The sequence below is a fragment of the Camelina sativa genome, chromosome 3 (assembly GCF_030686135.1).
Source record: "Camelina sativa cultivar CO46 ecotype springtype chromosome 3, ASM3068613v1".
In the NCBI taxonomy this organism is placed as follows: domain Eukaryota; kingdom Viridiplantae; phylum Streptophyta; class Magnoliopsida; order Brassicales; family Brassicaceae; genus Camelina; species Camelina sativa.
The window spans coordinates 10199191-10212148 of record NC_141882.1 but is presented as its reverse complement, the minus strand read 5'-3'; the positions used below and the strand labels follow the sequence as shown (position 1 = coordinate 10212148).

The 12958-nt window shown below is 37.1% G+C and overlaps 3 protein-coding genes across 3 annotated transcripts; all 3 read right to left on the bottom strand.

Annotated features, from left to right (window-relative positions):
- Window positions 1-181: 181 nt before the first annotated feature.
- Window positions 182-2461, bottom strand: LOC104776555 (Leucine-rich repeat protein kinase family protein). The gene has a single exon (XM_010500652.3). The coding sequence runs from the start codon at window positions 2239-2241 to the stop codon at window positions 445-447; it is 1797 nt and encodes a 598-aa protein (XP_010498954.1). The 5' UTR covers window positions 2242-2461; the 3' UTR covers window positions 182-444.
- Window positions 2462-3286: 825 nt separating this feature from the next.
- On the bottom strand, window positions 3287-5531 carry LOC104776554 (glycosyltransferase family 92 protein At1g27200). The gene has a single exon (XM_010500651.2). It carries the CDS (start codon window positions 5149-5151, stop codon window positions 3397-3399), a length of 1755 nt encoding a protein of 584 aa, XP_010498953.1. The 5' UTR covers window positions 5152-5531; the 3' UTR covers window positions 3287-3396.
- Window positions 5532-9265: 3734 nt separating this feature from the next.
- Window positions 9266-12257, bottom strand: LOC104776553 (TORTIFOLIA1-like protein 4). The gene is made up of 5 exons (XM_010500649.3): window positions 11106-12257; window positions 10917-11019; window positions 10271-10818; window positions 9794-10164; window positions 9266-9699 (listed from the first exon to the last, which is right to left on the bottom strand). The coding sequence occupies exons 1-4, from the start codon at window positions 11931-11933 to the stop codon at window positions 9988-9990; spliced, it is 1656 nt and encodes a 551-aa protein (XP_010498951.3). The 5' UTR covers window positions 11934-12257; the 3' UTR covers window positions 9266-9699; window positions 9794-9987.
- Window positions 12258-12958: the final 701 nt, after the last annotated feature.

Below are 12958 nucleotides of genomic sequence, written 5' to 3'. Positions count from 1 at the left end.
CACAACAAACTACGGATTGACTCGTTTGACCATCAAAGACATAACTTAAAAAGATGAAACCTACAGTCAAAAAGAGCTTCTTCAATGATTCAACTCCAAGGCATAGAGCCCTTTAGAATCTATAAGGAATTCCAAATGGCAAAGTAGAAGAGTAAGAACATGTTAGCTTTGGTACTTACAATTATGAAATAAGACAGAAATCTTCTCATTTCATCAGAAGAGGTTACATACATTCCAAAGAGTACATTGATGACCCAACGAATGTACAGAATTATACGGTAGGAGGATACAAGACAAACAAGAGTACAGGCACTTTTGATACAGGGAAGGAACAAAGAATGAGATATAAAGTAAAAAAAAAAAGGCTTTTTGATACAAAGTAGATTTATCATACCTTTTTAGCGCTTAAGCTGCCAAAAAAAAAGACTACTTTCAGTTTCATACTCAAGCTTCTTGTTTGTTGAAGACCAGTGGGAATTCATCATAATGCTCAGAAACGCCGTGTTTATCTGCCATGCTCTTCAACGATTCATACACCTGAATCATCGTCGGCCTTTCCTTAGGCCTTGACACAACACAGCTACATGCGATTTTCAAGAACTGCAATATCTCTTCATCATGTCCTTTACCACATATGCTTCTATCGATAGCGTCTTTGCTTCTACCTGTACCCAAATACTGACTCACCCAATCAACCAAACTCCCTTTAAACCCTTCCACACCATTAATAACAGACAAAGGCTTTTGCCCTGTAACCAATTCAAGAAGCACAATCCCAAACCCATACACATCTCCTTTCAAAGATGCAACCATAGTGCTTGAATACTCAGGCGCCACATAACCTAACTCCCCCAAATCTCCATTATTGAACGAGCTATCGTTAGAATCACGAGATCCAACTAGCCTTGCTAAACCGTAATCAGTAATCCGAGCATCAAAATCATCATCAAGAAGTATAACATTGGAACTAATAAACTGATGCAAATAAGGCGGTTGGCATCCATGATGCAGCCAAGCTAACCCTTTAGCAGCTCCCACACCAATATTAAGCCGAGTCGGCCAATCCAAAATAGCATCACACAATCCACCATTATGCAACTGAGAGAACAACGTGCCATTAGACATATGCTTATACACCAACAGTCTCTCATCCTCCACAACACAATAACCTAAAAGCGGCACCAAATTCGGATGTCTAATCTCACCTAACTTACTCATCTCCGACCTAAACTGTTTCTCACCAAACCCACAAGCGCTAAGCCTCTTCACCGCAAGTGCAGACCCATCAGGTAAATCAGCTTTATACGAAACACCAGTTCTCGACGAAACATCTATATTCCCAGAACTAAAGTTGTTAGTAGCAGCCATTAAATCACCCAATTTGATCTTCACAATAGGTTTCTGAAACAAAGTAACCTGAACAAGCTTATGTGACCTCAACAAACCAATCCAATCACTATCATCTTTAGATTTCCCAGCACCATAACCTTTCTTCTTCCTACTACCTTCTCTAATAAAGAACCACCAGAAAATCACTAAACCAACACACAAAGATCCAACAGCACCAATCACACCAGCCACTATGATAATACTCAGGTTCCTCCCATTCAACGCACCACACTTTGACAAAGGCTTCCCGCAAAGTCCATTATTACCACTAAAATCATCTTCTCCAAACCTCGAAAGCTCAGAAGGAATCGAACCGGAGAGATCGTTACCAGCTAGTGAAAGACGTCTAAGCCGATCTAATCGACTCAACTGAGAAGGAATCGAACCAGAAAGCTTATTATCACTCAAAACCAAAGCGTTTAGAAACTTACACTCAACGATCTGAGTAGGAATAGATCCACCAAGGTTATTCCCAGATAGATCTAACGTAACGAGATAAGGAAGCCAAGAACAGATTTGAGAAGGAATCGAACCGGAGAGATCGTTTCCGGAGAGATCTAGAGACTGTAAACTACGACAAAGCTTAAGAGACTCAGGAATCTCACCGGCGAGCTGCATCGATTGGAGCTGGAGAGAGATAATACGATTCTCTTTCTCGTTCCAGCAGGAAACACCGGTGAGTTTACAAATCGAAGAAGCGGAAGAGTTTGGGAAAGACCATGAGGTGAGTCGAGAAGAAGGATCCGTAAGTGAGTTTTTCAAACCTTGGAGACAGAGAACGTCGTCTTCAGCTGAAGAAGATGAACAGAGGAAGGAGGTGATAAAGAGAAGTGTAATGAAGATCTTCTTCATGATAACAAGAAGAAAAGGTGGATCTAGTTCGGTGGTCTTCTTCTAGGTTAGAAGCTGAGAAGGAGAGAGAGAGCTTCTATGGCGGAAGAAGGTTCATTGACTGTTTGTGTAATACTGAGAGAGAGAAAGAGAAACTTTTGACTATTTTTTTTGTTTTCTTATTAGTAACTTTTAGTGGAAATTAGTATTTTTTTTCTTGTTTTTTTCTTGGTTTGTTTGGTATTTTGATGGTTTGTTTTGTTTGGGAAAAAAAAAAAGAATCTGATAACAAAACGACGCAGTTTTGAAAAAAAAGCATGTGTTTGAGAGAAGATGATGTAACTACATTCAGTCAGTCTCTCTACTAGTCTCAATGTTGTCATTGAAAGGGAAAGCTTCTTTCGTTTTTTTTATAAATGCAAACTATACAATAAGGACTTTTGGATTGATGATTTTAAATTTCTTGTGTGTTGATAGGTTTTGCCTTAAAAATCAGTCATTGTTATTAAAATTTTTACTCCAACATATCAATTGATGAATTTTTTTTTGAATTTGCATCTATTAGTAATTGAATGACTTAAATGGAGATTATTTATTTGTGAAAAGGTTGGCTGGTAAGAAATAATAAGTCACAAGAGTTTGGAACTTGTTATAAAGAAAAAGACAAAATATTTAAATAGAGACATAAAAAAAAACATCACTAGACCAATATGTTTTGGTCCATGGACTTTTACACCATCTACTTACATTTTAGCCCACATAGAAAGCCAAGATGCTGTTACATGGTAATGGGACTCTTAATCAGAAGCATGTATTCACTCTTAACAACTTTTGTTCATGCGGACAAAAAATATATTATGAATGTCATCATCAACCAAACTAAACAAGGATTGAAAGACTAATAAATTCATATAAGAACCCAAAGAAAGATTTTTTTTTTTTTTTTTTTTGCAGTGTTACCGAAATTTATACATGTGGTGGTAAACTCTGAAAAAAACAAAAGATTAGACGCAATTTCAATTCTCCCCACCACCAACCCCAAAAAAAAATGAAGTAACAAAAGAAGGAAATAATAATGTAGACTTCGTATGTAAATCTCCTTGTCAAATGTAAAAATGAATGTACAATTGATGAAGTTATCTCTCAGCAACCAAACCAACCAACTAAAAAAAAAAGTTATTCCTGTTGTTGTTGCCTTTGCCACGGCAAATAACCAGTCACTTGATCAGCAAAATTCGACAATACCAAATCCTTCAATCCAGTATCCCACACTTCACAAAACCTTCTTTTCCAATCAGGCGGCTCAATGGCCTCTGTCCCTAACCCCGGAGCTCGATCTTTAGACCCTTGATTCTGATTCTCTTGCCAGTCCACAACATAAGTAGCTACTCTTCTGTAAAACTTTGCTTTAAAAGTCTCCCAAACTTGGTACTTGTAATGGTTCACTACGGCTACGCTCTCCACCAAACTCATATGCCCGATTCCTTCTTTCAATTGAAAATGATGAACTTCGTTTAGCAATGAACTCGTGAGCAACTCTGGCCGTATGATCGACTTATGCCTCTCGGGGTTCGCTTGTCTACAAGTGTAACCTACAGTCACGCCTTGTGATGGCACCGAGGTTAGACCAGATGGACCGTAACTATGACATTCTGTTCTGATCTCTCCAACAAGATCCCATGAAGTGTAGTTTGATACAAGAGACTTCAAAGCGTTTTTGCTCGGTAAGCCTTGAGAGCGATGTGTAGGGAAGTAGTAGAACTCGTCCACATCAAAGAATCCAACCCAATTACATTCTTCTTTCGCTCTAACCGCACAATGCGAGAAGCCAGCTTCTTGAGTCTTGATCCAAGGCCAAACATGTCGACTCACATTGTAATTCTCCAAACTGAGCAACTCGATCTCATCTTGTATACCATCATCGCTGTTGTTATCATATATAAACCAACGTTCGACACCAAGCCACGAGTGATACATGATCCATTCACGTAAGAACGGAGCTTGGTTCCAAAGCATTGTACAAACACAAAGCTCATGCTTATTATTAACCACACTCTTCTCCTCCTTCTTATTCTTCTCGTTCAAATCAGAACCGTAGAGTCTCGCAACCGAAGGCAAAGCAGGCGTAGTTCTTCCTCTAGGATCAATATGAATCACGCTCACACGAAACATCATCTCTGGATTTAGCTTCAAACTATCAGGGGAAACACACCTCACAACTTCTTGCGCTGCAGCAAGAGCTTGAGTCACCTCTTTCTCATCCGAATCACCAATCTCGAATTGACACTTGTAGTAAGAAGGATCTGATTCCTTGTGAGGCCTTCGAGTCAATCCTTTAACAAACACAACCACCGTGTCACCATCAACCACCGCCTCGTAACCAAGTTTTTCCCAATTATGAACACGACTGCTCTGCCTCTGCTCCTTCTTCTTCACCAAATCTCCACGGAATCGCAAATCAACAGATGAAGAATAGTTCAAAGGAGCATTAGGGCACCGAACAATGGATCTAAACTCATCGAATTCGTCACTAGAAATCGAGGGCAACACCAAAGTCTCTTCCTTTACTCCACGATACACACAAACTAGGTTTTTCTCACCACCTCTCTCGATCTTACTCGAGAGAATCAGCAACAAGTGGTCGGGGAATTGAACTCTGTCGTCAACTCTCAACTCAGGGAACTTAACGCCGCCGTGAAACGAACGGTGAATCGAATCCATGGACGATAAAACGGAGAGAGCAGGAACACGAAGAGACGGTCTCAGGGAATCGGAGCGAACAGAGAGTGTGGAGATACGGTCGGAAGATAAGAAGAAGAGCAAGACGAAGAAACAACAGCATAAGATTAGATACCTTTGAGACAAGAACTGTGCTTTCAGTTGATGTTTGTTTCGTACTTTCCTCTTCTTCCCATTCTCATACTCCATCATCTTCTTCTCTTCTCTTTTGCTTAGCCTCCCACAAGAAAAATCGAAACTTTTGTTTTTGCTTCTGGCTGTTAGAAGAAACAGAACAAAGGGTTCGCCGTGCTTAATAAAACACTGATCTAGAGACGAAGAGATCTGGTTTTTTTTTTGCGCCGGCCGACAAAAGTACCTTCTTCTTCCTCTTGTTCCTTTTTTTTTAATATAAAGAGAAGAGATTAAAGAAAGGAATGTATATATAATTATAAATGATGGAATTTAAATTACTTTATTCTCTGAAATAATTTGTAAAGAGAAAAAGGAAATAAAATAATCGTTGTGAATTGTGTGATAAAGAAGGGAAAGAAACAAAGAAGGAAGACGCGTTTTGTATTTTTGAGTCGCGTCGCGTTAGAAAAATCTTGTAACGCCACCGATTAGTACTAATCATTTGCTCACTTTTGTGGTAATTAAAGTGATTAATTAAGGAGTTAATGTCATTATTTTTATCTGTTGGTTTTCTTTATGATTTGTGTTAGTTTAATAATTAAGGCGAGAAAGATGCCACTAGTTGTGCGACTTGTGTCCAAAGATGCGACGATGAGGTGGACCATATTCCCTCTCGTCTTTTTTTTTCTTCTTTTCTAAGGGCTTTTGCAAAAAAAAAAAAAGAGAGACGTATGTATGATTCTGTGACAGTTGTGTAGTTGCGTGGTCTTTTAGTTTTATTACGGCAAATAATTATTGTTTTTCAAGATTCGCCGGAGGATGAGGAAGAGGACCAAACCTCTTGGTACAAAAGCATGATTGGGATTATTTGTAAATTAAAGGCTGCTAATGTGTGTAGCGACACGATTGGTCGGTGAGGAATATGTATGGTTGATTAGTTTAATTTGGCTGTACCAACAAAATAATAACAAGGCGTTGAATGATGATGACATCAAAGATGAAATGGGTTGAACCTAATTAGTATTTTAGATAAACCTGTTTATATCTGTATAGTATTCTTTAAATTAAGAATTGGTTAGGAAATGACATCTTTCAAAGTTCACTTTGTTAAACAAAATCTTGTGAACATGTTTTGTCACTAACAAGTATGCTCGACGACAAACTCTTTCCAAATATTTTAATTAGTAAAAAATACAATCAAATGGTTTAGTTAAATTTACTTTGTAAAGGTAAAAGATCTATGATATTAGTTTTGTTATATCTCTTAAAATTGGCTTCACACTAGTTCGTCTTACTACAATGTAGGTCTTGATGGATGTGACGCTGAAGGCGATTGCTCTTCATCCATATTGCGTTGCCGACCTCAAAAGTTTGGTTCATTGATCAAATGGTGTGTGTTTAAAGAAGCACATACAAATTGGCTAAGGATATATTAGTCAATACTAATTCTTTCTTTGTATTATTGGATTTGAGATATTTTGTATACTGCTTGGTTTGTCCTCTTTAACCGACGTCTAGTAGTATTATAATGAGTTTAATACGTGTTTCTTGTGAAATTAATTATCGTGATTGTTATGGATTTTGTAAGTTATATTATATACAGCAAGACATATCACATATATAATTAAATCTTATCATATAATATACATAACAAATTTTGGAAAAGGACAAAAGAAAAAGAGAGTGATGCTATATGAATCATCAATCATGTATTGATCCCAAATATTGATATATGTATGTTTTTATTGGTGGTCTTAGCTAATTAAATATCTTGCAGTATAAACATGGTTCTTGTAACTAGAGTTTCATTTATAAAAAAAATCTATATAAATCGTATAGTAATGAGTCATGTTTTAGAGTGTTGGTAAATAAAATAAAAATAAACATATATTGATCGATTCTGTAATGAGTCAAATTAAAAAAAAAAAAAAAAAAAAAAAAAAAAAGAGATTAGCCAAAATTGGATATGAAGAACGTGGAGATTAGGTATAGGGTTTACTTTAGGATAGTGGGAAGTTGTCTTGCACATTGCTTAGAATCGCTGGAATCATGTTCCTTTGTTCTCTCTCTCGCCCCCATATTTTTTTTTTTAATGTATAAGTTTTAACAAATGATTACAATGTATAAGAAAAAAATGGAATGTGCCTTCCATTACAATTATACATCCATTCTTAAATTTATATATCCCCTTTATCATCATGTTTGTTATTCTTGTTTGGCTCTTTCTTTTATGAATGATTGCAATAAAAACCAGCTACATTCTTCTTTCCGTTTCCCATACTTTATCTTTGCTGTTTTATCATTTCTTATCGAGTACATATCTTTATAGCATACCAAAAAAAAAAAACATAATATGTTTATCTACCATATATACATACACATGCATGTTATTATCCAGTACCAGTACTATCCACAATGAGTCAACTCCTAACAAAACTAAACTATAAGTCTATAACCCTAGGCGTATAAATGTTGAGGGGCCTTGAGGCCATCGTCGATTATGCACGGTAACTTCCAAAACACTTTAATTAATCCTCTACGTAAAATCTTTCTAATAAAATAGCTAGTATTTGTCTTCACATTAAGACCAAAAATAAGAAGAAGAAGCTAATATTGAGTTTGAAGCTCCCAATACTTTTCTTTCACTTTTGGGTTAATTATCGATCGCACAAGTTCACAACAATCTCCAAATTTTCACAATAAGTTCTGACAACTTTTGTTCCACCACGGACAAGATTTTATGGCTCTGCTAGTTTGCTAGGTTTACGTAAAACCCAATAGATCTCAGAATTGCATATACAATATGCATAAATACTTAAATATGTTACAGGGAAAATAAAGAGTAGTGAAGAGTAGCTGACATAGAGGGATGATTGGCTAAGAGGTGAATGATGTGTTGGCAGAAGCTTAGTGGCTGGGAGGGTTTGTTAGAAAAGAGGATGAGATCGAGAGATATATAGAGAAAGAAGAGATCATTGTGAAGTTTATGCGAATAATCAGAAATTGTGAGTTTGCATCATCTTCTTCTTCTTGGCGTGTTTCTGTGAGAGTTTGGTGTCTTCCTCAGTACTAGCTAGGGTTGTTTCTTCATTCTATACCATAGGTAGCTGAGAAGTGAATCTTTGTTCCTCCATAAACATTGGTTCAGTTGTATTGTCTGAGTTCTTAATCTGAAGAGTGTGTTTACCCTTATCAAAGTGTGTTTATCGTTATCAAAATACAATCATCTTTTGGATATAGTAATAAGAGAAGTTCCCAAAACCAGTCAAATTACTTCCATAATTAGGTGAAAATATGAGAAAAGTGCACAAATGAAACTTAAAGATCTCGTTGTTAGGTTGAGCCGATTTGACTTCTACTCCGAGTTTGGAACCATTGTTTTTTTGGTACCATGTTGCCAATAAATGTTTCTTCCTCTGGAGTTTTAGAAGTTACAAAAATTCCACAACGATTGGGTCACAAGCTAAACAAACCAAAGTCAATCCTACATTTGGGCCCAATTGGGGCTGCCTTAAAATTAATAGAGTGAGACGATGAGTTGCAATTTTCTGACCACAAAGACCGACCACGTGCGGCTGTATACAGATGAATAGTTGATTAGTTGCATTGCATACAACAAACGAAAAGGAATCCAGCTGCTGACTCTTACTTTGACTTATTCGGTTGTACTTTTCCCTAGTCTGATGCGGTATAGTTCGCTTTAACATCATGGACACAAGCAAGTTTTCATATCAATACCGACTATGATATTACTTGTTTTGGTCTCTGGTCCGAAGAATTAATCAACCCAAAGATCCATAATAACCCTCTTGGTAATTCAAAACCAAAAAGAATGGGATGAATGGCGTACATGATATAATATTATTCAACATTTGCGGCCACCGGATTTGCCAACTGATTAAATGATCCCTTTAATGGAGTATTTTTTTTTGTTTTGTTTTGAAATTAGGTTCGTCCATTGCAACGCGGGACCATGATCCTGAAACCAATGCAGGACTTTTGTGGTAGTCATGTTTTTATCACCTACCTTATCTTATCATCCATTTATCACTATATGTAAAAAAATCGTTTTATTGTGTATGTATCAGACCGTCATATGAATAGGAGTTGGCATTCAATAATTTCTGACGCTGACATGACATATTATTATTGAGTGTAGTGAACTCATTTGTGTATTGTCTTGATTCTTACGTAGCGGCAAACCAATAATTCCTTTCTTTCCCAAAAGATTTACAGTACAGATCTCGGAGTAAAGAAACACAAACACAGTCACACAAATCTTTACATCTCTTCTTCTATTCATGGTTTTGTCAATAACTCTAATGCTGACATTACAATAAATATCAGATCTATTCACATGCATTTTAATCTTTTTGAAACTCTCTCTTGATTCACTCACTGATTAAATTAATAATACGAAGCTTCCTTTAACATGTGTGATCAGAGAGAGCTTAAAATTTCAAACAAGCGGTTTGAAGCAGAGCATCGAATCTGAGATTTGGCTCTTTTTGTTTTTCATTTTCAGCTTCTTGAGTCAGTGTCTGGTCAGCTTCATCACTCTCTTCCTCAAAAAAATTGAATCACTCAAGTGCACTCTTTCTCCTCTCTTTACTTCAAGTAGATAATCTGAATACGCAAAGCAAACCTTTACTAACCAAACTACCAAAGCTTCAGAAGCAAAATCACTGAGGAAAGCAACTAATAAAAGATGCTTTTTTACCTGGTGGTTGGTTTCTGTAGTGTTGTATGCATAGAGTCTTGGAACTGGTCTCTTGGTGATCTCTTTTGAAAAACAGGACCTCCTCTTTGAATGTTGTTCGCGTATGTTGTTGATTCTCGGCCATGAGCAGCCATTTCACTAGCTGTGTTTCTAATCCGTGGTCTCTCCTCGGTCTTTTTCCAGAACTTGGGATTTTAGAACTCTGTACCAGGTAGTTTTGAACAACTCTCTCCTGCACAGCCACTACTATTCTTAGGAACTCTTCCGTTAGAAACCGCCAGATCGCATGATATTTCATCCAAAGCCATCTCTAGACCGCTGACACGAGACTCCAGAGACTGTATGCCACTCTGTGAGGTTCCCATGAATTTCTAAAATTCCAAAATGAAAAAAAACGAAGTACTACATCAGTGAGGAGGACTGAGTCATCATCTTCATAACTAAACATTCCATTTACACTAATACCAATTATAATACCTGTAGTAGGTCTAAGAGACTAGACTGTTGATTCTCAATGAGAGCAAGCTGTTCCCGTATCAAAGACAGTTCCTCACTATCTTTCCTGCTGTCATCTATCTCATCTTCACAGTTCTTGGCAACAGAATCGTAAGAATCACCATCGTCACTACTGCAAGGTGCAACCCTTGAGCCAGACTTCAAACCACCAAAGCCAGATACTTTGTTATCTTCCCGGCTTTTCTCAGAGATGGTATGTTTGATTATATCTGGTCCCCCTGGCCCTGATTTCGCCGTCTCTTCCGAAGATTGCTTAACCGGAGTAAACTGTGGTGGTCCCTTGTTGTTATCCACAATAGAGGCTTCAGCTGCTAACATGGTCATATTCCCTTGATTTCTCTTTGGAAGGTTCTCCTTTTGTCTAGTTGCTGGATATGATCTATTCACAGGCAAAGATGGGGACCTCTTCATCATAGGCATTACTTTCTTTGGTCTACCGGATTTAAAACCAACGTCCATTGTTGAACTTCTTGTGACTGAGGTAAAGCATCCAATGCTACTACCATCATCTGATAACCAAATTTGTATAATTCAAGAAAGTTAAAAAATTTACATTTTCACTGTATGTATACAGAGACAACAACAAAGTCATGACTAGCACACATACCTGTTGAAGAAGATCTTGATGGAGATAAAGAAGCTTCATCATCATTTGAAACTTCCTTCCATAGATTCAATGCTCGATTCATAGTTTCTCTCACACTTTTCACCTACATTGTATAATCCACTAAGCGTCAAAAACAGAACACATACCAAAATTAACTGACAGGTCTCTCTTTTATTTTTATTTCTTTACCTTATCAAATCTTCTGCTCTCAAGAGCCGCCGTGGAAGCTTTCTTGTATTGAGAAGCCAAATCTTCAGCCGTCGCAACTTTACCCAACGCCTCCGCAGCAGACTTCCTCGCAGCCCAATCCTCGCAGCTTAAAAACTCAATCAAAACCGGAACTAACCAATCCAAAACCGGTTTAGTCCCCGCACCACCGGCGGTAATGATACTCCCGACGGCACTCAACAACGCAGCCTTAGCTTTAAAACCTTCACTCTTAAGCAACTTCCCAATCTTAGGCAACGACTTCCTCAGCTGCTCTGACTCCGGATCCGTCGCAGCTTCAACAGACGCTGCCAAACACAACGCCGCTCCGATCTGAAGATTCGAGTCACCTTCCTGAACCAAAGTCTCGATCAACGGCTTCGCGACGGAAGCGAAAGGCTGCCTCGTGACGTGAGCAGACATATCAGCCGTAGCGACGGCGCAAGCGGAGCGAACAGAGGAATCCGGATCTCGGAGACGGCGGATGACAGTAGAAACCATCTTAGCGAGGTGAGGCGTCAGGGAATCGCCGTGGTAACGAGAGAGAAGCGACAAGAGAGCGACGCACTGTTTTCTCACCGGAGATTTAACGGAGGAGTCAGTGTTGTGGATACAGTTGAGAAACGGAGAGAAGGAGTCGTGAGTTAGGCTTTTAGCGATTGAGTCGAGCTCCGCTGAAGCGAGAGCTAACGTGTCTCGATCAGCGAGCTTGTTGAGACAAGCGATGACTCTTTGTTTTAGATCAGGTGGTGGTGTTGACGGTGACTGCGACGACGGCGATGTTGAAGATGACGACGGAGATAATGACATTTTTTTTTTTGCCGTTTAGAGTTTTTTTTTTTGGTTATGTGATAAAACGTGTTAGCATTAAATGGCGGGAGAGAGAGAGAGAGAGACTTCTCCGACTCCGACGATATAATTCGTAGAGACAGTTTTTGGGTTATTTTGGGGTTTTTAAATGCTAACAACAAAGAAAGTAGAGGGAAGGAAGGAGCGAGACAAACAATTAAAATTAAAATAATGTTACTATTTTCATTTTCATGTAATTAAATTGGCTTTTTATATTGCAATATGCGATAGTTACATTTTTTTTTTTATGAAAAATAAAGTTGATGATATATACAACTTGATAATAGACTTTTATCTACTTCGGGAAACAATTAAAGAAAAAAAATGGTCTTAAATTGACAATATTGCTAAATATTTTAATCCAACTAAAAAAGTAGATAAACTCTAACTAGTTTGTTCAATTCAAAAATTCTATTTCATTTATTTAATTTGTTTCTTTTATTACCAATATTAATTAGAAATCTGTGGTCCGTTTTTAAAAAAAAAAAAATTGAAATTGGATTATTTTTATAAAACATAATATCACATTCAATTTAATAACGGGTATTATTATTATTATTATTATTATTATTATTATTATGCAGATTTCTCTAATTTACTGAACTTAAATGTACTGTTTGACTACACTTTCTTTGCTTTCATTATTCTTCCCAATTGCTAATTCATTTTTATTAATTAGGTTAAATTCTATATGGGTAGAAAATCATGGAAATAATAGTAATAATAATCTTTATAATTAAAAATAAATCTAAATTGGATTTAAAGAAAATAGTTATAGTCATATTGGTGAGTTTTTCTTACAGATATAGTGTATAGGTCAGAAAGATTCTGTCCTTTTTTTTTTCTGATGTCGTGTTAAATCTCTCACAGAACAAAAGCTAGATATGATATAATATATGATTTGAAAATTCAAATAAAGTAATGAAACCATAACCAAATAATATGTTAGAACAGGACAAAAAAATAAAATGAAACAAAATTAAAAC

Excerpts from the sequence above, each read along its gene's own strand:
- LOC104776555 (XM_010500652.3), bottom strand. The coding sequence starts at position 2,241 with ATGAAGAAGATCTTCATTACACTTCTCTTTATCACCTCCTTCCTCTGT.
- LOC104776554 (XM_010500651.2), bottom strand. The coding sequence starts at position 5,151 with ATGATGGAGTATGAGAATGGGAAGAAGAGGAAAGTACGAAACAAACAT.
- LOC104776553 (XM_010500649.3), bottom strand. The coding sequence starts at position 11,933 with ATGTCATTATCTCCGTCGTCATCTTCAACATCGCCGTCGTCGCAGTCA. Across the intron at positions 11,020-11,105 it reads AGAGCAGAAGATTTGATAAG|GTGAAAAGTGTGAGAGAAAC; the intron begins GTAAAGAAATAA and ends TATACAATGTAG. Across the intron at positions 10,819-10,916 it reads ATCAAGATCTTCTTCAACAG|ATGATGGTAGTAGCATTGGA; the intron begins GTATGTGTGCTA and ends TTTGGTTATCAG.